Here is a 24,268-nt window from a genome sequence, read left to right as displayed (position 1 = left end):
TACTGCAGTAGTACAGTTGTACATTAGGCCGTGCACATTCACATGACACTTTACCACAACTGTTCTAACAAAAAGTATTTTTTATTTTTAACTGCTATGAAATAAAAGGCTGCTGTAGATCAAAACAGCAACAGCTGTGGTGTATGTCACATGACATAACACCACAGTTCTATGAAGTCATGTGAAGACACTTATTTACACAGCTCCACAGCTAAAGCACATCCACAGATTGGCAGTAGATTTGAAATATTTCCTTTGGATCAAAGATGATACAAAGTGAACTTCGTGAGACAAAAACACATACAATAGATGCTCAGTCCAAATGATGTTTATTTAAAAAAAAAAGGGACAAAAACATCCTTCATTCATCTCTCAGCGTACACACATAATGTGGAAAACAAAGAAATGACAAGAAGAAGAGGTGTGCATTCTTCATTTATACTCTCCACACACTCCCACAGTCTTGCCGTCCCACTCTGAAGTGGACAGACACTTGACAAAGAAGTGTCCCAGGTCATGTTTAGAGATGGCTTTTCCTGTCAGCATGTTTTCTGTCACCGTGTAACTCTCCGTCAGAGGAAGGTCACCTGGAGAGAAATAACATGACACATTTAATATTATTATTTTCTTACTTCTTTTGAATATAATTACAAATATTGTATTCATTTGTCTTATATATTAATGCAGGGGTGTCCAAACTTTTTTTTTTTAACAAGGGCCAGATTTGATTGAATCTGGCCCGAGGGCCAATGGTCCCTTCGGACCTGTAACAGTTACATACAAATGCACTGCTTGATTTAAAGCAGGGACTTGACTTGACTTGCTTTATTCTGGCAAGAATGACTTTGGACTATATTTGGAGTATCTAAGTATCGTACTGGCTTATCCCCACCAAGGACACTTCATTGAACAACACTAGAACTGCAGATTCATGCAGAGAAATCTCAATTCAGTGTTATCATAGTTACTAAAACCATTTGTTTTATAATACACTTAGTATAAATGGATCATAAAATAGTGCTTGGAACCTAAAATGTATGATTCCTTCCACTTTTGCTGCTGAGATTCTACTTCCTACTGACCACCAATGTGAGGAGGCATGACGGCCACGTAGTCCAGACCGCACGTCTTCAGCACCGTATACATCCTGTCGTGGTCCTCCGTCACTGGAACCAGGGACCTTGGCACGATCCCACAGCAGGAAGGCTGGATGTGAGGAAGATGAAGGGCAACCGAGTAAGTAATTAATTAATAACTTTTTCCTCTCAGCTGTCAGCAGTGACTCCTACCTGACATGCAGCCGACCACTTTGCGGATCCCGCGCGCCCTCATGGCCTCCACAATGTTCTTGGTGCCTTCAGACATCATGGTGGTCGGGCCTGATGAAGGCGCATCAGAAAAAGAAACAACTTTTACTGAAGCTGTGAGACTCTAACACAGGGCTCTCAAACTCAAATGACTTGGGGGGCCAATGAGAAGATAAACTGGTCAGGAGGGGGCACACTATTACAACTTTTTTCTCAAAAAACTATGACTTTATTCTCAATATGGCCCTAATACTCTGTATGACAGGGTGATTATGCTAAAAATCATATGACAATAGTCCAAGAGGATTTTTCCCAATTAATTCAAAATGAGTGAAAGTGGGTTTGTTTTAACATGGAATGATGCATAGTAAATAATAAAACAATATATATTTATGGTGCAAAATAATTATATAAAACAAAAAAGAGTTTGAGACCTCTGCTTTAACACTTCACTCAAGTACAGTATTTCCACAGGATGGCGCTGTACACTCACTTCACTGTGTACAAGTACATACATGAAAACATGTTTTGAATGTGTAAGTTAAAAATCTTAAATGTGTTCAGTTTTATGCAATTGAAAGATGAATTTCTGAATATTTCAAACGGGAAAAGAAGGGACATTTGAATACAGTAATTTTTTTCTTTCATTTATTTATTGAAGGACAATGCATATTTATAAACATTAAAATGTAAATATGCCAGGTTGTATCAAGAAGATAATTTCTGCCTATAGTCCCTTGGCAGTGTTAAAAGGGATAAAAATTTAAATTAATTCAGGAAAACAAAAACATAGAGACATAAGAGCTCACAAAAATGCATACAAGTGCAATTTTGTTTAAAAAAAAAAAAAAGTTTAATTAAGGTTTGTTTTATTTCTGAACCATTTATTTGGGTTATTGTCCTTGGTCATGATTAAGATTATGTCAAACTTATCCAACAATATTGCATATTGAGTATAAACTGTATGCTGTGTGTCTTATGTCTTACTCTAGTGAATATTTTATATTTCTGCTTTACTGTCTTACAGCAGTTGGCATTTGTTGATTACTGTCTCCTACTTCTCTTTCATTTCTTCTTCTTGATCCCCATATTTCACATTATTTACACAATTATAAACCTGCAGTCCTCCTTGAGAACAGTGAATTTATGCTAAGCTCAACAGAAAAATGTGAGATGCAACTAATACTGCTATTAGATTAGTGGTAAATGTTTTTTTTTTTTTTTTTAAATAAATAAATGTTTAAAATGTTGTAAATATAAAAATGGATGTGGTTCCTCTTGAAGTCAACCAAAAATAAGAATATGTTAATAATTAAATGACCACTGGAGGGAGGCAGCTCCACTGTTTGCAAAAAAGAACTATGCTTGATTTATAACATCATTAAACAATTTCCTGGCGAGTTAATGGTCTCCATCACTAATTTCGCGTCTTCTCCAATAGCACATGATGTTATGTCGGTAAATTATGTTTCCATTTAGAGGAAAACAGGTGCCTGTTGCAGCAGGTGACGCCTTTGAACTTCCGTTTGTAAAACAACATAGCACTAGTTAATTCCTGATTCTGGAAGCTTCAAAACAGGAGCTCAGATTCTCATGAGTGCCATCATGTTCGATTGTCACTTGAAAAAAACATGACTTGGACAATGTTTTCTTCTCCTATAATGTTTGTTTGTTTGAGTGATTGTTTGTTTGTTGTAGGTGGAGCCTTACTCAGGTTGTTGCGTGTCCCCAGGATGATAATGGCAGCATCCTGGCCCTCCATGGTCTTCTTCACATCCTCTTTATTCAGCACATCTCCCACCACCACTCTGGACGCCTTGTGGTCAGCAGGCAGCCTGGCTGGGTCCCGCACTAGTACCGTCACATTGTATCCTGGAGGAAGACACGTGGAATTTTAACAGGTCAACACAAACGTGTCACACGAACATAGCATTTGCATTACATTTCATATTCTACAACCTCAGGCCATTTGTATGTTCCATTGACACTGTGGTGATATTACAAACTCTGCAGGATTTCTAATTCATATCTTGCATGATGATGTTTTCATCAAGGTTATGCAAATGAGAGCCTGGTTGGACCCTTGGAATGACCTTTAAAAACTTCAGCTTGTATGATCTAGTGATATCCAGTGGTGAAACTGTGTACTGCAACAGTACTTTCCCAGGTGGCCTTCAGGTAACAGACAAATGCAGCTTCCAATAATTGAGTTATCAGATAGTTATTCAGTGAAATGGTTTAGTTAAATAGTCAATAGATAAATAGGTTAAAAAATACCTACAAATTAACTCAGTATAGCCGGTGTTTGGTTTGTTTGTTTGTTGGTTGGTTGGTGATGAATGAAACGCAACTATTTCCTTCGTGTTTAATAAACAAATACAGCAGGAACCAGAGTTGGTGACACAGTACTGTGTCTGAAACTGTCACTTTCACCTGACTGGTTACAGTGCAGCAGTGCCGGCACACGCCGTTATGGGGCCCTTAGCAGAATTTACCTGTGCTTGTCTATTAATGATACAAATGTAACATGAATAATAAACTGCATTAATAAGTGTCACTCTCTTTTAAAAAAAAAAATATTGGAGGGACGCTTTCTTATTCAAAGTGAAGCACTCAGCGTGGTGATACTGAACCTTGCAGACTGTGCAATCATCCGCTACAAAAAAAACACCAGATAAACACTGTTAAGATATTTAAATATATCTAGATCTCTTTAATATTTAAAAAATGTTTGGGGTTTTTTTCACACACACAGCTGAGTCTGACCATGGGGCTGTGCAGTGCAGCATAACTACTGCCTGAACTGTAGCACAAAATGATTTCAGTTCAGACTTTTCCAGAAGCTTTGTAATAACTTCACCCGCCATGAAGGAGAAGGTGACCCCACCTTCACTGAACAGGCCAGATAGAGACATCTTCCTCTAACAGCTTTCTGTGTCCCAGCCTGTTGTGACTCTGCACAATCTGTAACGTCCAACATGACTCAGCATTTTCTTTATACCTCATAGTAAGTGGGAGGAAAGGAAATGAAAATGCAGCTACATCAAATGAATCTCATGACTTTGTATGTAATTTGTGTGTGTGTGTGCTTAGGTTTGATTTTTATGTTTACTTATGCCAATTCATCTATAAATTCAACAATATCTTACATTTAAGAAGACGCTTCTCATAATATTCAATTTGCTACAGTCTTTGAAAACAATTAAAGTCACATTGGCTCATATCGTCAAAATCCCTTCACCATAGTTTTGACCTAGTATTGGTAATATTTATGGTGATAATATGCTTTAAAGATGACACACACACAACATACAAGGAAATGTTGAAGTTGACACCAAACACTATGAATAAACTGAGTAATTTGAAAAAACACAAGGTTATTACATGTGTTTTAAAACAATGGGCACAATCAAGACAATTATCCAGCTCTAAATCTGGGTGCCTAAACCTTTTATTTATTTATTTATTTATTTATTTATTTATTTATTTATTTATTTATTTTTTACCTAATGTAAATCTATTATGAAGAGCAACCTTATTTTATCTTATTGATAATTTAAACATTTACTTTTCTAAACCTGATGTAACAGGCAAGTCCAATTGAACCACTTCTTTAACTCTCATCTTCAAACTCCCACTGAATATGTAAAGTACTTTACAATGTACAAATGTTACACATATATAATATAACATTCAACCATATACTATTATGTGCTTAAGCTGTACTTTATAACAATTAGAACAAACTTTCCTTTATTGATTTAAGTGCTGAGACTAACTATTATTTTCATCTCATGATCAACGTTTTGAAGATTTAGAAGTGTTATATGGAGCAAAGAAACATGAATATATTCACATTTAAGAAGCTGAAAACACAGAAAACTTGATTTAATTATTATTTTTTAAAACAACAACACTGAAACAGGTCGAATCGATGATCAAAATAGTTGACGGTGAATTTAGTAATATATTAACCGTTTCAGCAGACAACAGGCGTCTTTATTTATCGTTTACCTGTACTGTGTATGAATTATTGACTTTCAAATCTTAATAAGACATTGACTATTCTAACCTGACGTAACGGTCTATGTAACACGTTCTCTCTCCGTTGTAACATATGTACTCACATATGTAACATGTATCTTGTGTCGTGTACACCTGTGTATGTACCTGTGCTCTGTCCTCATTCCTTACCTGCAGACACGGCTTGAGGCAGCGTTGCGAGCCCGGTCATTCCCGTTGATCCAAATATCGCGACATTTTTGACGGACTCCGACATTCTGAGAGACAGGACAGTGACAACGACTTGTCAGTGAAACCAAACTGTGCTCGGAATCGATGGCTACTTTCAGTTAAAAGCTCAACAACATTTCTGCGTGAAGAGAGAAACGCCTCCTTCCCATGACAGAGCGGAAGAGCAACTCAGACTCCTCCCCTTCCTCCTCCTGCTGCGGCGAGAATTAAAGGATCCCTGTTAATCTGAAGACAGTCACTGCAGTAAAGTGAGTTTAATGGTCGTTTTAATATCACATTACACCTCAGTCAAATCCTCTTTGTTCTTTTCCAGTGGACGAAGAAGCTCAGAAGTAGAAAAACAACAGTGACAAATATCGAACGTTTGACATTTTAATGAAAAGTACTGTACATGTACTCAGTATTTGAGTTGTTTTATTTTGTATTTCTGTTGTATTCAGGCTTTTATGCTTCCAGTAATTATAAATGTTTAGCCATGGTCATACACATACAGTAGCTGTTGTTATTTTAGTTTTGGAACTCAGCTTTGCATTGTTTAAAACGTATTATTGAACTTGAATCATCACACACACAGAGACGAGGCAGCTCTCCTTAAATCAGACTCAAGTGCATTTATATAATCATTTCTTTCCACTGAAATCATAGCCCTTGACACTGGAACAGATCCATCTACTCATTGTTCCTGATGAAGTCTCTTATGACATGAAATTGGCTGATTTAACTTTTGGTTTTTACATGTGGGCCCCCATGTTTTAAAGATCACAAACCATGGCCACTCAGTTCAACATAAGCAAATGTGTCCATCATATAGTTTGTACATACAACCTTTTTGTCGTTTCCAGCCAAACCTAAAAATGTACCCCACATTTGAATAAATAAATTAATAAATAAATATGTCTGATTTCAAACATGCAACCTACTTGCACTTAAATGCAGTAGAATTAAAGCTATACAGGCAGGCTGGTGTACATAATAAATGTAAATGGAGATGAAGTTGAAATGCATTTATTGCATTTAGTTAGTATTATTTTGTAGCTTTACAGATGTGACTTTACATTTAACAATATTTTTTGGTATATATGAACTGGTACATTATGAAACACCTAACATTTTAGACAGAGACATTGCCAAAATTAAGAGTTTTGGTGAGGACACGACCTAAGGAAATGTTAGGCCTGTATACTGACGGGCTGACACTAATTTACACAGTATCGTGTCACAATTACCTACTATACTAGGTCAGATAAAAGAAAAATAACACATTATTTAAATGCCAAGGCTTTGTTTTATTCCTCATAGGTATGTCTTAAAATCTAACTGAACATTTTAAAACACTTATTGATATTTAATGACCTTTTGACTCACACTTTGATAATCACTGACTTGACGTGACATGTTCCTACGGTATTCAATTTAACTTTTTTCTTTATAAGTTCTGACAAGTATTCAAGCCTTTTTTCTTTCTTTTTCCTACAAAACAAAACAATATTTTATTAATATTTTTACTATTTTTGTCTGTAGTCTGTTAAATAAATAGTGAACACTATCTCCCCCCTCCTCCTTCGGTTTTGCTTTCTTTCTTTCTTTCTTTCTTTCTTTCTTTCTTTCTTCCTCCTTATTTGTATCCCCCCCCCCTTCCTTCCCTCCCTCCCTCCCTCCCTCTCTACCCCTCCTCTCTCTCTCGCCGCACTGATGCTGATATTTCTCTCCAGCATCACCAGCGGAGAGCAGGAGGAGGAGGAGGAGGAGGAGGCGGGGGAAGGGGAGGCAGTGTCAGGTGGAAACGGGAACCACTGTGGATCATCATCATCCTCATCGCCACCTTCCACCGGCTCAGATCCTCAGCCCGGCCGGCGGTGACCGCTGCAGGCACGCAGCGCCCCCTTTTTCATGCGCCACGCACGGCATCGTGTCCCCACGGTGCACAGTCTGCGGACTCTTTCTGTCCAGACAAACCGCTTCCTCTACCCATAATCGAGGGACGATCCAGGGGCGTCCATTGATAAACCGCTGTCCTCACAGATCCAGCCCGGCAGGGGTCTTCGGCGTTAGAGGAGGACACATCTGACCTGAGGACGCGGACAGCGAAGCCGGAGGTAAGGCAGAGACTCTGAGGACAGACAGGACGCGTCCTTTCACAGTGGAATGTCCTTTTCTTTAGTCATTCCTTGTGAGAGAGCACGGAGTGGAGGTGCATGGTGTTATTTTGTGCACACACACACAGACGCCGGCCTGCATTTGGGTGCAGGTTACCGCAGTGAGCCTGTGGAGGGACGCGCTGCTGCTTCATGTGTTTCACAGTATTTACGCTTCCTGCCGCAGCTTGTTGACATAATTTGAAAGGATAAACGGGGTAAGATGCAAAATAGTGGCCTAGTGCACAAGCTGTGGGCTTCACTCTGCACCACCTCACTTTAGACTATGAACGATAACTTCAAATCACAACTGTATGTTTATTTTTGCGTCATTTTAAAGGTCTGGCTGCATTTGCCCCAGTGAATTTAGCCACTGGAGTTTCCTGTAGGTCTTTGCTGTAATGCTGTACAGTGTAGACTATGTAATCCTGCAGGAAGTTATAGTGTCTGTGGTCCCAGTATTTGACCTTAGGGATGAGACATGATTTTATTACCCACTGCAATAAAAAACAAAAACACTTAACATATGTAGACATGTGATAGAGTGACTTGGAAATTCAGTGTAGCTCGTCTGCATGCAGTCCTAGTGCTACAAGGAGCAGTCTGCATCATTAAAGGACCTCATGATTTAGAATGATCTGATTTAAACTCACAGTATGTAATTTCTGCCAGTAATAACAAAAATGCCTAGATTGATGATGCTGTGAAGCAGCGTAGATTCATGGGAATTGTTGTTCTGCTACTGAAACCCTCTCCATAAAATGTGAGCACTTTGGAGGCAGAACAACAGTAAACAGCAATGAGTACTCGTGATGCACTAGTGACAAACACTCAATAACATGAAATGTGAAAAGACAAGACACTGGTTAATTAGTATTACAAAAAATGGCATAATAGCAGACGGTAAAGTGGCTCATGTAAGTAAACTACACAAAATATAGAACATTAATCTTGTTGTTTTAGATATTTTAATGAAGAAATGTTACACATTATATCTTTAAGGGTCGATTTTGTAAGAATTGGTGACATCTAAAGGTGAGACTCCTACACTCACCACCTCGTTTTTTCCATGTGTGTCAGGGAACTATGGTGGCCATACTATGGTCAATACGTGTTTCAGCTTTTATCGTTGGTTTATGTTGTAGGATTGTTTTGGGCAGAGCAGCTCCTCTTCATGTGCTTTGTGAGCTTCCACATTTAAATTCAAAAGTGCAAACAAAACACGCTCTGGCAGGTTTGTCCTGTGAAAACATGATGGTATAAAATGGCAGACGTTGCAAAAAAGTTAAGCCTAAACTTAATATAAAAGGTTTCTTTTTATAGGTTACAAAATAAAAAAAACCTAACAATTCTAGTTTTAAAGGGGTTTTACATTAATATATTACAGTCTTTCATTCTTAAGGGACATGTTTTTGTAACGTTACATCACTTTGTCAAATGTTTCAACAACTGTAATTATAGAATCTTGGTCAGTATAATCATGACAGGAGATTATTTCACTTCGGCTTCCCCTCATGGTGTCAGCTGTACGTGAATCCTCGGGTGAGAGTCATAATTATTTTTAGGATATTTTACGTGCATTGGTAACTAAAGGCTGGCGTTGCTGACGTTGTGTCCCTGTGCGAGGATGTTTTATCCAGTGTCACCTCTGACGGCTGTGCCAGCAGCATGTGAATGGGTTTTGAAAGATTTACCGCACATAGACGCACCGTATGAACGTGTAAGTGAATGGTTGAATGGAAAAAATGGAAATAAACTGTAGTGTAAAGCAGATTTCAGTGGTCATCAAGACTAGAAGAGCGCTATATAAATAGTAGGGGTGGGAATCACAGGGTACCTCACGATACACAATACATACCAATAATATCACAATCACGCTTATGTATTGAATGTAGATGGAGCATCTCTTAACGCTGTAAACTAGCTCTACTTCGGCCAGGTAACTTCCACCTATGTTTCATTCATTATTTTTAGCAGCGCCACCGTGAGGAGACATGAAGTAGCGATGCCTGATGAGTGAAACTGGCAAGGACCGCTTATCCAAATATTTTCACCCACCCCTAATAAATACAGAGCATTTCTTAGCTCACTATCCTCACTAACTGCTGCTTGATTGTTCTGGGATTCATAAGCGCATACAGTAAATCTGAAAAAGTGATGTGTCTAAGTAAGTAGCTACACATTTAAACATAACGAGTATTACCTTCTATCAGTGTTAGCACTAAGAGGCTGCACTGAGGAACGCTAGCAACAGCAGAAACATTCCTACATACTGTATGATACAAGTTGTGGTTTTTCTGCCCAAAAGAGAGCCCAAACTTTCAAGCGCTTGTTTCCCATACTAGGGAATAATTTGCTGGAAAAAGAATGCTAGCAAACCCAACTGTCTTACCATTTTCTGATTCCCTCTTCTTAAGCAAAGTTCTATTCAGAGAAACATAAATGCCAACAGTGGCACCTCTTGTTCAGATGCCTATTGATACTTCAGTACTGACTAGGGATGCACGATGTTGCGTTTTTGCCGATATTCAATATGCTGGAAAATCAGGGGTGCTTGGGCCGATAACCGATGCCAGTACCAACATACATACATTTTTTCCCTGCGTTCAAATGCAGAGGGCATTTAATCTCTTCTGTAGTTAAATGAACATACTTTCCTTCATACTCTTGTCGCAGCACATGTACATATACATTGTCTTCATTGTGTAAAATAAATAAATATTACAAAGTAAATGTTGGCCCTAATGCTAATTGTTAACTATAATCAAAGTTACTTTTATTTTGCTGAATAGTATACTGTAGCGAATGCTGTGTAAAGTGGCAGTGTTTGAATGTAATGGAAGATAGTGGCATAGCAAATGTTAACAACATAGTACAGCTCTCTGAGACGTTCTCTTGTTGTGGTCCTTGTCTTGTGTGGATGACAGGAGCCTCTGCTGGACACTGACGCTCTCTGAAGTGCTCTGCTGCTGCTGTTCTGTTGTTTCTTTGGTCCACTATAGGTGACTTTTATGATTAAGTCTCGTGGTCTTGCCAACTCAGAACTGGGCGTCGGCTGCTGCTCTTGCTTACAGATGTTGAGGTGAAGTGAGTGGAAGAGACTCTCAGTGCAATGTATAAAGTGCGCACTGTGTGACGTCAGTGAAAGATTCTGTGTGTGTGTGTGTCTGCTTTCATCCTTGTAAGATCAATCCAGTCTTGGGTATTTTTGGAGTCAGCATGTTATGACTGCAGGGATTTGTTGCAAAGCAAGCCAAAGGCACTGATGTTGATGATGATTGCTGTCTGTCTGTCAATCAATCTATTAGAGGTGGATCAAAATATCAATTTGGCAATATGACGTCTTCCTTCCTCGTGCAATACAATACTCGATATGCCAGGACAAATATCGATATTTAAATGAATAAATTATAAGTAAAGTAAAAAGTCTGTGCCAGTTTCACTCGCCGGTCGTCACTACCTCAGTAGCGGTGGTGCTGCTCAAATGAATGAGGGAAACTTAGGCAGAAGTTACCTGGCTGAAAAAGAGTCAGCTTACAGTGGGATAATGACGGCAAAAGTTACGTTAAGAGATGCTTCATTCATGCTACATTTTATGCACTTTGTTCTCTTGAGAAATCATGCTACACTTTTAACTTTTCACAGACGTTTTGTTTTCTTCAGTGAAACACATATCGTGACGTATCACTATATGATTGTATTACAATATATTGATTATCATTGTATCATGATATTATATTATATGATTATTATAATCGTGGACCATGTGACTGCGTATCGTATCGTGATTCCCACCCCTACAAACAAACAAAAAGCTATAGAATCTTCACTTCGACTGTTCCCTTGAATGAAAACTCATCTGCTTTTTTTCATAGTGAGGGACACATGAGGAAAATTAGGCTTTTGTGTAATTTCATGGTTTGAAATATTAATATATCTAATCTACTTCCCTCTGCCACAGCACAAAGCTGCTCAGTGTGAAGTCACCGTTCCAAAGACTCCAGTCTGAACTGTTTAGTGTGGCTTATCCAACTTTATTGATCCTTGTTCCTGTTAATCAAGAGCCTTTACAGAAAGTACCTGTGATGGAAAGATATTTAAGGCAATTGTATCTGTTCATACATCTTTCAACCATCTATACAACTACAGGAAAACTTTCCTTTATAGCAGTATTAGTGCCTCCACTAAACCAAAGTTTAGATGTTGGGTTCAGTCAGTGAAGGAAAGGTGTCATGTCAGTGGTGTATTCTTGGTTATTTCCCTCTTTCCCTGAGTAGAAAGGTTAAGGTTAAATGGCTGGTGTTTGACAGCAGTGTACCACTACCTGATATATGCAGTGAACATACCGTAGGTTGTTCAAGAGGTGACACACACACGCACATGTAAGAGTGTTTTAGTCTGTTTGTTGGAGCTCCATGTTGAGATCAGAGAGGCTGCTGCTGTGTGACTGTTTGATCCTTGAGGGCTGGAGCAGTCGACAGTGTCTGTGTCCTGGACTGACATGTGAACATGTGAACTCTTGTGGAGTTTAAAAAAGGACAATCCTTTAGAACCAGACTGAATCTCGAACCAGGATTCTTTTATTTTTTACTTGAAACAACAGGATCCAGAATCCACATTTGTCCAGATCATGTGTTTAATCCACTGTTCTGCACCAGGTTTACTGTTTAAAAGCTGCAGACACATGAAAAATTACATCTGTAAAAATGATCTATATTCAAAAAAAAACTTGTGTATGAGTCACAGCACTGAGCAGCAGATTTATTCCCATCACTTTTACGTTGGTGCAGTTCTGTGGTTTTAGGTGTTGATTACTGACCAGCTTCACATCCTGGCTGCTGTGAAGGCATCAGCATTACTCAGCACATTATGTTTGAAGCCGTTGTAAAGAAGCTGCATTTCAAAGCCTCGTTGAACCAAGTAAAGAGTGACATTGATGCATGTTTTTTCCCTTTTTTTCAGTTTATTTGTTTATATTTAAGACCAAAAACATATAAACCATAGGGAGTAAGGACATTTTGGCTGTTTCTCAAATTCTGTCTTTAAAAGGGCTTTTTGAGGGTTAAGACTTGGTTTTAGGGTTAGGGTTAGGCTGGTTAAGGTTAGGGTAAAGGGTTATGGAATGCATTATGTGTGTCTGAGTTTTGCCACCTTTATTCTAATAATGAGACTCAGCTGTTGCGAAATCAGTCAGCCCCCGAGTCAATACTATGTTTGCAATCTCTCTCTCTCATACACACACACACACACACTTCAGAGGACATTGTATTGATTTAAATTCATTTTCTGGAGAGGAGATTTACTCTAATAATGGCTACTGGCCTAATCCTAACCCTGACCCCTGACCTTAACCTAAGTAACCCTGACCTCAGCCTAACTTTAAAACTTGTCTTCACCTTAAAATGTAGCAATTTACGTTATTGGGACATTATTTTTGTCCCCATAAGGAAGGCAAGTCCTCATATTGTGATTGGGTGAACAGATTTAGATCCCCACAACATAAGGAATACCAGATACACACACACACACACACACACACACACACACCCTCCAGGCTGTGAGACTGACTGAAAGACACCAGGTGGTTGAGGTTAGGCGAGGATCATGGAAAGACAGAAGACATAACGCACACACACAGAGTATTTGGACTGACATGACTCTCTTCTCTAAACCAGTGATGAGTTTTGATGTTAATGTTGACGTTACATGATCACATGTAACTCTGATAACATACAGTACAGTCGGTTCTTACACAGTCTGCTCATATACTGTAGGTCTCTACTATGAGTTTGTCTTTTAATATATTCATTCTACAGTCTGTCGAACAGCAGAGACTGTTATGGTGAAAAAATATCAGTTTCTTTCTCCATCTCTTGTGTCACAACTTCTGATGACCTCCTGTCTTGTAGTATCAGTCTAGTACTATTCCAATTAATGATGAACAGTTTGAGTCGTTTTTGAAGCAAACAGTTGGTGTTTTGGTTGGTTTTAGTGACAAATCCAGAAAATAACAAGTAGATGAATTCATTCGTTACAATACTTTGACAGGTACTGAACTGAAATGCTTAAATTACACTGTTTTTTCTGTGCAGATCTGGTTTGTTTACATGTTTTATATAGCTGCAAACAAACTGTTGTTTCCATCGTATTCATTCAGATACGACAGATTTATTGTAGTTTTCACTTCTGTTGGGTTGTGCCGCAGTCCTCCATCTGCCTCATCATCACACAGAAAAAAAGCCCTGTAATGTTTCACTGTTTTTCTCTCCAGGGGTAACAGCTCTAAGTGCATGTGCACAACTACCCCTCCTCTCTCTGTCTTACAGGACACACTGACATTTACTCAATATAGCTATGTTGTTTTCCAGTGGGTTCGGTTTAGTGGCAGCGGTGAGCTTGTGTTTTGTTGTGGTGGAGAGGGAGGGAAGGAGTGCGGGGGTCCAGAGAAGGGGTGTGATGAGGAGAAGACAAAGAGATTTACTGCTGAAAGGTTGAGGCAAAAACCTCTAAACCTTTCACAGCAGCAGCCTCACTCACTCACTCACTCACTCACTCACCCAGCATCACTTTGAATCTTTTATTTGAAATCTTAATTACTCAATCAAACCCAAAAACCTGATGATCACAGAAATCCTTTGATCCAATTTTCATTAATTAGATTTGATTGAGCTAATATTTCTGTGTGTGTGTGTGTGTGTGTGTGTGTGTGTGTGTGAGAGAGAGATGTAGGGATGTGGGAGAGATGGGGGAAGGGACTAAGGACTGAGGGGGTTTGAGAGGGAAAGCCGGAAAAGGACATTTTTCATTCTATGTTATCTTTCGAGGCGTTTCAAGGACAGGGGCTCCTGTGGTGCAGAGAGAAGTCAACACTCGTGAATGGGTTTGAGCCAACAAATATCTGACCATGGAAGTTAATATTTCCCTCTGATTAGTTTTTATTTCAGCTGCAGTGAGTTGTATGTGAAATCAATACCGAAACACCCATGACGGTTTGTGTATGAAAGAACAGTGTTAATATACTGTATTTATATAGAGTAAAAAGTGCACATCTTCACTCTGGTTTCCATGATTCCAATTATGGATTTTGATCCTGATTTTGTACAGTCCGGCAACACAAACGTAATGTACTATAACATGTTTTTTTTTTTTGTTTTTTTTTTAATAATGATTACAATCATTAACAAAAACAAAAACTCTATCTCACAAGGTGAACGCTCAAAATCTGATCCTAGCTTACACGCACAGACATTTTTATTTATTTTATTTAAATTTGTTTTGACTTATTCTGCTCACAAAAAGACAAACATGATCATATAACCCTTGATCAGTCTCATACCTAAAAGGGATACTTGAGTAAAAGTACAAGTATCTTACAGAAAATGAATTTGGTAGAAGTTGAAATCACTTTTTATAATATTAAGTTATAGTCTTAAAGTATATGGCATTTACCATACTTAAGTATCAAAAAAAAGAAGTTATAAGCTTTTAGAAGTAAGGGTTTGTCACTTAAACATTACATGACCAAACAGCCTAAAAGCAATTAAATAATTGCCTTATTTAAAATGGGACCCCTGATGTTCTGTGAATCCATCCTTTGTTTTTTTTACTAAAATCTCTTAGCCCTTTTTCAATTTATCAGTTTTAGCTTTCATTTGAAGCTAAAACATTAGAGTAGAGGCATCCAACTTTTTCACGTTTGCACATTTCCAACTCTTACCCTGTACTCTATGAGGTTTAGAAGTTATTTTTATTGCCTGGTTTTCAGCTGTCAGTGAAGGAGACGGGAGATCTACTCTTAGATCTTTGAATCATCACAGAGGTTTTATTTCAGGCTTGTCTGATGAAAAATGCTCCGATTCCAAAGGCAGGTGCTACATCATTCATTAACTGTTCCTCGGATGTTTTTATATACGGTATATATGTGTATATATGTATATATATATATATTTAGCTGTGACTCATATTATTCATATTGTTTGCTCTTATTTTATGCATGAATGATGAATATTATTATTGTGAGTGTGTACGTACAATGCAAAGAAGGCCTTGAAAGACATGCTGCAACGATTATTCAATGAATCAATTACTAAATGAATCGTCAACTATTTTGGTAATCAATTAATCGGTGTGCATGTTTTTTCAATAATTAAAACAAGTTTTCTGACAAACAAGTACTCCATTAATCAAGACGTTTATCAACAGATTAATCAGTTGTGAAAATAATCATTTGTTGCAGCCCTAAATGTGAGTAATTGACTGTGTTTCTGTGTCTGCCTGTGCATGACGATACATTTATGTGTATATTTCAGGGCACCGGGGCGCGATGGCTAATGCTTCCCCAGACCTGGACAACGCAGAAGCCCAGCGCCAGCTTAACAACAACAACCGACCGATTGGCTCTGGGTTCTGGGAGAAGGAGTGTTCCAGCTCCAAGCTGTTTGAATGCTCCCGCATTAAGGCGTTGGCAGGTCAGAGGTCATCACTCACCAACATGTACTGTAACAACCTTACATGTAAACAGATCACAATATAGATCTTATCTAATTGAATCTCACAGTTTAGAGCAGTAAACACAGGTTGATTAAATGCCAGTGTGAGCTGTTGCTGGTTAAGATAACATCAGATTTTAAATGATCTTTGCCGTTGGCTTTCATGTGATATCAACCTGATTCATTTATTTCTCTCAGATGAACGAGATGCGGTGCAGAAGAAGACTTTTACCAAGTGGGTAAACTCACATCTGTCCAGAGTTTCCTGTCGCATATCTGACCTCTACAACGACCTCAGAGATGGATACATGCTCACCAGACTGCTGGAGGTCCTCAGTGGAGAGCTGCTGGTGGGAACACACACACACACACACACACACACACACACACACAAAATCACTTGTCAGCTTGCAAAAACTTTAAACAAATAAAGAAAAGGAAAAACAATATAATAATCGATTACTAAATTAATTAATGTGAATATCTATTCATTATTTTGGTTTGGTTTCTGACATTCTATGGACCAAACAAATACTTGATTAATCGAGGAAATAATTGACAAATGAATCGATCCAACCCAATGGCTGCATATGTGTGTAAAAGGTATTTTTACTGCATTAAAATCTGTCATACTGTATGTTTGATGATACTGTGTGCAGTAAAGTACTAAAATTATATTGTGATAAGTTGTCCCTCTCTGTTGAACCAGCCGAGGCCGACCCGTGGTCGTATGCGAATCCACTGTCTGGAAAATGTTGACAAAGCCTTGCAGTTCCTTAAAGAGCAGCGTGTTCACCTGGAAAACGTTGGTTCCCACGACATTGTGGATGGAAACCACCGCCTCACTCTGGGCCTTATCTGGACCATCATCCTACGCTTCCAGGTAAACACAAACCCACACTGTATATAACACTGATTGTACTGTATGTATTTTATCAACAATGGGGGTTGCCTTGGTAACAGCAACGTAATCCTGTCATCATCAGCAGCGTCATTTAGAATGAGCTGCCAAGTTTTTTTTTATCTGCAGCTGCAGCATCATCAGTGTGAGACAGTGACAGCTGTGTTTGACATGGAGTGACTGAAAGTCAATGAGGTCTCTGAGACGACGGTCGCCTTCCAGTCTGCTCTTCAACAAGGACATACTCACCTCTATCTATCTATCTATCTATCTATCTATCTATCTATCTATCTATCTATCTATCTATCCATCTATCCATCTATCCATCTATATATCTACAGATAGATAGCAGCAGTTATATATGCTCATTTGCTGCCATGTAATGTAAGTCCAGCAGCAGCGGCAGCTGCAGCCCAGGGCTTCTCTCTATTACGCTTCAGTGCTACAGTGTGGCCATGGCACAAAATGCTTGTTTAGCAATATTCAAAGCTGTCTGTAAGAGTCACGGTGCATGGTAGCCTGGTGGCTGTCTCATGGGACTTAATATTGTCCTGCTTGTGCTGGCCACCTACCACAAAGCACGTTTATTAAGCACTCCTAGCAGAATTGGCTCGTAATTTGTCAAGTGACCCTCTGCAGGCCAGACTAGTGAGGCACGAGTGAATGTTTGTGCAATGTGGTTTACTGCTCTCAAGGTTCTGCGTGTGGTGAAATGATCACCGTGGACACACAGAACATAAATGACAAAGACTTCAGGTCAGATTTCAGGTTCAGGCTGCAGGAGTGTTAGCTGCCTGCTACCTCTACCAACATTATCTATGAGCTTGGCTGTCGTCCCACTGTGACGCTCCACAGAGAGTCCACAGAGACTCCAGTCCATTGCCTCTCACATTTAGCAAGTTTTCAGAAAGGAGAGCAGTGCAAGAGACAGGAGCGTGTTTGTGATTTTACTTGTATTTGTTACCTCTTTAAGATCTTTTCTGGCATAATCACTGACTATGTCACAACCAGTAAACCTCATGGAGACCAAAACCTGGTCCTAATGAGCAAGAACCTCATTATTGAGGAACTGGTTAAGGATAATATTTTATTTTGGCAGTCCAACTAAATGGAAGTCAATGCAGTGTATGAAGAAGTAAAACCTCGAAAGGTCAGTCCAAAATTAAGGCCTTAATTATTCTCCATAATCATCAGCACTGCAAACAAACACAAGGTTATGTTTTCAAACTAGTTGTGATAGCTTGTATAAAAATAAATGAAACAAATCTGTCAGTAATCACTCAGTCATGGGAATAAGTTTATCTCTGTCTCACACTTTAACAGTCAATTTTTGTTTGTCTCTGACAAGTGAAAGCTTTTCTTAAACTGGTCAAACAGTGTGAGCAAGACCACGTAGGTTTGTGTTGCTCAAGTGGCTTTTTTCCCCCCCTGAACTTTGTCTGGTGTCATTTTCACCTCTTTTGTTTGCTTCCAATCCTCCCTCAGTCTGTGGTGAAAGAGAGACTTTGCTTTGTCCAGTCAGCAGGTATGACCAAAGTACTGCAGTGGCCGCACACTGGCAGAGAGAGAAAGAGGGAGAGGGAGAGAGAGAGAGGGAGGGAGCGAGAGAGAGAGAGAGAGAGAGAGAGAAGTTTTATTTTCATTGACTTCACATTGACTTTTACTGTTTTATATTTTAGACTGTGTCATGTTTGTTTTACAGTATCATAGTGTGACACGCTGCATGTGAAGCATCAGCATGTTAATCATCTCTATGATAAATGGCACAATTATATTATCAAGCATTAGACACTGCTTGTTTTTTTAGATATCCAGCTAATAAATATTGGCATTTTGTTAATACATGTTAAAGATTTCCTATATGCATTTTCATTCTTTATAGCAGTAAATGTGTCATTTATATACATATATGTTTTCTATATGTATATATATATATATATATATATATATATATATATACATATATATATACACATATATAGGTACATATACATATAATTTATTTCGCATGAATAAATTGAGGGTCAATACCTTTATCATAACCAGATATTTTTAGCTGTATATTGTTATTTACATATAAAGGATTTTGTGTGTGAATACCTTGTACATAATCTGGTATTCCTTATGTTGTGGGGACCTAAATCTGTTTATAGTGACATTATAGGGATTTTTCTTTCTTATGGGAAAAAAAATCTTGTCTAGTCTAGTAAATAACTACATTTTAAGGTGAAGATATGTTTTAAGGTTAGGTTGAGGTTAGGGTTAGGGTAAGGTTAGGGTCAGGGTTAGGATTAGGCCAGTAGTAATTGTGGTTATGGTTAGAGTAAGTCTCCAGAAAATGAATGTAAGTCAATGCAATGTCCCCTTAAGTCATGAATGTTGAACGTGTGTGTTCAGTGTTGATTAGTGGGTGCCAGTTTGCCAATTACCTACGATCATGTCACTGTGATGTGATTGGCTGAATGGCCGTCACTGTCAGACATCATCAGTCGCTGTAATGACTCCCGACTAAAATCCTCAGCACTTATTACTCTTGTCTGTTTCCATTAATTATTTTTTCTGTGCATGTTTGTTTTAATGTTTCACTGTCAGGGCAGACTTTCATCCTTGCTCTCAACTGGTTTGACCTCTCCATCATTATCTTCTTGCTGTTTTTGGTCTGGTTTCTGCTGCTGCTACTCCTGTAAATATTCTTTACTGAGTTTAAGAAACTCCTCAGAAGCTGATGAACAGAGCTTTTATGGGCAGGATTTAAATGTCACATTGTTACTGTCAACACATTCATTATTATATCATTATAATATCATATATCATATATCATTATACTTATAAGTTGACTCTTGCTCAGTATGGGAGTCGTACACACATAGCTTTTACTTACCAGCCTCCAGACTTTGTCCATCAAGCTCCCAAACATCTCCCCCATTCGCTTTTCTGCTTCTCAACTTTGTTATACACTATAGTTTGCTCCGTTGTGAGAGGTAAATCAAAACTGTGGACACTCAACACTCACTGAAAGTTGAAATACTATGCTAGAAGGTATTGCTTTGTGGGGTGGGGTTAGCAGTTGTCCCATAGTTGTATCACATCTCTTCCACTGTGGGAACTTCTGAGTAAATTTTGTCACTAAATTATTATTATTATATTATGAGAACCAGCACTTTTATTTGCGTACGGAGGATATTAATTTCTCAGGGTGCACGATGTGACGTTCACCTGTGCCAATGAGCATCTAGTGTTTGTTTCTAGTGTTAAGAATTTTTATTTTTATTGTTAAGCAAGAACAAATTGGAAGTGTCACATTTTCACCAAATGTTCACTGACTTCGTGCCACATTTGTGTCCAGGAGCACAGCATAATAACAGGAGACTAAATTAAAATGAATAATGGATTTATGTTATGTATGAAATGTTAAAATGTTTTATTATAGACCAATCCAAACATTTGAAATCACTAATACCTTTTGGATTCTTTTATTTCCTGAAAATATTGATATTTTACTGTTTAATAATACTGATGTACACACCTCCTATGGATAAGGGGAGTACTGGCACTTATTCTTTCCCACTTTACACACTGGTGTTGACAATGTATACTATTGTACTGTGTCATATAGTGAGTGGGAAGTGATTTGGTCGGAGTCTCTGATGGTAAATGAACTGTGAGTGTGTGGTGTGTATGTTCCTCAAGAGTAAATGAGGTGATAAAAGGTTTGTTTTTCTTCACCAGTGTGAAATTGTTGCTTTGTTTTGTTCCTCTTCAGATCCAGGTGATCAAAATAGAGACAGAGGACAACAGAGAAACTCGCTCTGCCAAGGATGCCCTGCTACTCTGGTGCCAGATGAAGACCGCTGGGTGAGCTGTGTGGTTATACGTATAGTACATAAAAACAGCAGGACTGTTCATTCAGGTTCATTTATATGGTATAATGTGCTTATAAATTGTTTTGTTAGGATGATGGTTGTTCTTGGTTTACATGAAAACTGTGTTCATGGTCCAGGTATCCTGAAGTCAACATTCAGAACTTCACCACCTGCTGGAGAGATGGCCTGGCCTTCAACGCCCTCATACACAGACACAGGTGAGCAGCATTTTTAACACCGCTAATGATTCAAACTGGGAAGTTTCACATGATGAAAGGAACAGATGTTGATATAGTGAGGTTTTCAATGTCTAGATATTTTATTATATTGTTATACCATCCAATTTCCTTCATCTTGTGCTCTCCAGGCCAGACCTGATTGAGTTCCACAAGCTGACAAGGTCCAATGCAACACATAACCTCCAGCAAGCCTTTAATATCGCTGAGCAGAACCTGGGTCTTACCAAACTCCTGGACCCTGAGGGTGAGAACATTACAGTCCACAGTACACTCAGAATTATCCATGGAGTGGCATGGAAGCACTTGGTATTGAATTCACCAAATTTCAAATGTGGTTTCATCTTAAATTGAGCAGATTTGTACTCCTTCACCTTCCTCTGCTACAGACGTGAATACAGAAAACCCAGATGAAAAGTCCATCATCACTTATGTGGTCTCCTACTACCACTACTTCTCCAAAATGAAAGCTCTTATTGTGGAGGGCAAGAGGATTGGGAAGGTAATACCTGTGCTCATCGTCACATTATTAGATACACGGGACACCTAAATAAATCTCTGATGTTTGGCATCAACAAGATCTTTTCTCTCATTGAGCCGCTGCTCACTGGATATTTCTCTTCTTCAGAAAATTCTCTGTTCTTCCCCAGTGTTATGCTCGGTTTGAACTTCAGCATGTCTGTCATGCATTGAGATTCTGCCATGTGTGGTTGAAAAGATATTTGTGTTTAAAACATCCTTGATTTTTAATAGTTGACCGGCATTCTTCTCAAGCTAAACCACAAGTGTGATCGTGTCTTTCTGTCTTTTTTACTTTCTTCCTGTTTCAATCTTCTTCAGGTACTTGAAAACTGTGTTGAGTCGGAAAAGATCATCAACCGCTACGAGGCTCTGGCATCAGACCTGCTGGACTGGATTGAAAAGACCATCGCGGTCATCAGCAACCAGAAGTTTGCCAACTCACTGACTGGAGTCCAGCAGCAGCTGCAGGCCTTCACCACTTACTGCACCATAGAAAAACCAATCAAGTATGATTTGTAATATCATGACTTTTTTTTCTGTAATTCTGTAAAGCACAAACAAACCAGTTTGCCTACACGCATCATCTATAACCCATTTGAAGTCCATTTATTTTACTAATACCTCATGCTCGACATTAGCATGACTTCATACTTTTGGTATGAAGTCACTACACAATTGTAGTGATGATTAGTAGTGACATAATTGTAGTGATGATTAAGAAAATCAAGTCTTTTAAGGACCGAAGTAGGAAGAGTGGAAGTAGATCATGTGTTGTGTTGTGTTTTCACACAGCCATGAAAGGCAGAACCACTGAGCCTTGAGCTTTTTGTCCAGCATCATCAGGATCAGTGTTACAAACGGTGCAGTACTATGACGCCACATAGCAGCAGCAATAATGATACACATTCACACACACACACACACACACCGCTACATACACATTTTGGCTTAATGTCGAGTTGACTCACTTTGAATGAGTCAAATGTTTATGTCTCAGACTTACAGCCAACAGTTTACTTGATTTAATCAAAATGAAAACACAATGCACACAACATATTGTGCGCAGGACCAGGTTTTGGTAGATCAGTGTTATGTCCAGAAAAATGCATAAAGCACACACACACACACAGTACTGTGCTCATGAGCAAATGACAAAATATTTTTTCAAATGAAAATATTTGTGGAAAATCACAATGATCAATGAAATTCAAATTCCTGTGTTCAAAATATAATTCACATCACTTGCTGATACTCTGTATCAAAGGTCCTGAATGTCTACATTTCTCTTTGCACAGAAAATGTCACCGTATAGAGGTGAAACACACCCAGGTGTTTGTACCTCACAGAGTGATTAATTACAGAGAAACTCACAGCAGGTCAGCAGAGTGAGCAGAGAAATCCTCCTTTACCCAGAGTCATCAAGCAGCATTGTGTCCTTCATCAATACACTGAATCAACTCCAGCAACTTAATGGCAGCTGCTTGGATCTTTTCTTTTGACTTCCGTGTTCTAAGATGGGAATATGGAAAGAGAATAAGTCATGTTGTGGAACATCATGCTTCAATAAAGTGTTTTTTCTTGCTCAGGTTTCAGGAGAAGGGGAATCTCGAGGTCCTTCTCTTCACCATCCAAAGCAAACTCAGAGCCAACAACCAGAAACCCTATGTGCCTCACGATGGGAAGCTAATTTCAGACATTAACAAGGTCAGTCTGTGGTCAAACTTAGCTCCAGAAGTTCTCACCTGATTGTTTAATCACCAAATTTTTGTCAAACCTAAGGCGTGGGAGAGGCTGGAGAAGGCGGAGCATGAGAGGGGCGTGGCACTGCGCAAGGAGCTGATTCGTCAAGAGAAGCTGGAGTTGCTGGCTCAGCGCTTTGATCACAAAACCACCATGAGACAAGCCTGGCTTAATGAGAATCAGAGACTCGTATCACAGGTATGGATCTGAGGAGTGGGGTGGGTTTGTACAAGACTGCACCAAAACTCAATAATCCTTAATTCTTTTATCGCTCTCCACTTGTATTGCTAACTCTTTATTTCCATTTTCTCTTTATCCTCGTCTCTATCTGAAGGACAATTTTGGCTACGACCTCCCAGCAGTCGAGGCAGCAATGAAGAAACACGAGGCCATTGAGGCTGACATTGCCTCGTATGAAGACCGGATTGCAGTGGTGGTAGAACTTGCAGCAGAGATGGAGAAGGAAGGATATTATGACATTCGCCGAATCTTGGCACGAAAGGAGAACATCCTGGGTCAGTGGGGCCTGCTGAAGGAGCTGGTGGCAGGGAGGAGGACCCGTCTGGAGAAGAACCTGGCCCTGCAAAAGACCTTTCAAGACATGGTTTACATGATTGACTGGATGGAGGACACACAGGTATTGAAGGGTGTGTGAGAGGGACAGCTACTCCAGCTGTGAAATCAATTGTGAATAGAGATGTAAGAAAGAGTGGAGACAGAAGAACGTGGAGAAAGAGTGAGGAGCCTGCTTGGTCTGAAAATGAAAAATGGATAAATAGTGTTCTAGAAAAGCAACAAGTTAGAAAGGAAAGAGGGAGGAA

General features: G+C 39.0%; 2 protein-coding genes across 5 annotated transcripts in view; one reads left to right on the top strand and one right to left on the bottom strand.

Moving 5' to 3' along the window:
* Positions 1–312: 312 nt before the first annotated feature.
* On the bottom strand, positions 313–5,661 carry blvrb (biliverdin reductase B). Its single transcript, XM_044031867.1, is given in 6 exon segments — positions 313–587; positions 1,083–1,174; positions 1,176–1,206; positions 1,290–1,379; positions 3,018–3,179; positions 5,502–5,661. Coding segments are annotated over 6 exon segments (615 nt in total). The 5' UTR covers positions 5,587–5,661; the 3' UTR covers positions 313–432.
* A 57-nt stretch (positions 5,662–5,718) lies between these two features.
* LOC122773293 (spectrin beta chain, non-erythrocytic 4-like) overlaps positions 5,719–24,268 on the top strand; it is a 58,264-nt gene continuing 39,714 nt past the window's right edge. For all 4 annotated transcript variants that reach the window (XM_044031858.1, XM_044031857.1, XM_044031860.1 and 1 more), the window contains exons 1-13: positions 5,719–5,809; positions 7,274–7,657; positions 16,006–16,164; positions 16,384–16,535; positions 16,895–17,068; positions 20,850–20,941; positions 21,087–21,167; positions 21,317–21,432; positions 21,575–21,687; positions 22,026–22,213; positions 23,294–23,411; positions 23,487–23,645; positions 23,782–24,084. In XM_044031858.1, coding sequence (XP_043887793.1) covers positions 16,020–16,164; positions 16,384–16,535; positions 16,895–17,068; positions 20,850–20,941; positions 21,087–21,167; positions 21,317–21,432; positions 21,575–21,687; positions 22,026–22,213; positions 23,294–23,411; positions 23,487–23,645; positions 23,782–24,084 — 1,641 coding nt within the window. In that variant the 5' untranslated portion in view covers positions 5,719–5,809; positions 7,274–7,657; positions 16,006–16,019. The remainder of the gene's footprint in view (positions 5,810–7,273; positions 7,658–16,005; positions 16,165–16,383; positions 16,536–16,894; positions 17,069–20,849; positions 20,942–21,086; positions 21,168–21,316; positions 21,433–21,574; positions 21,688–22,025; positions 22,214–23,293; positions 23,412–23,486; positions 23,646–23,781; positions 24,085–24,268) is intronic.

This window comes from Solea senegalensis, linkage group LG8, assembly GCF_019176455.1.
Source record: "Solea senegalensis isolate Sse05_10M linkage group LG8, IFAPA_SoseM_1, whole genome shotgun sequence".
Taxonomy (NCBI): Eukaryota; Metazoa; Chordata; class Actinopteri; order Pleuronectiformes; family Soleidae; genus Solea; species Solea senegalensis.
This window is presented reverse-complemented; position numbering and strand designations above follow the sequence as displayed.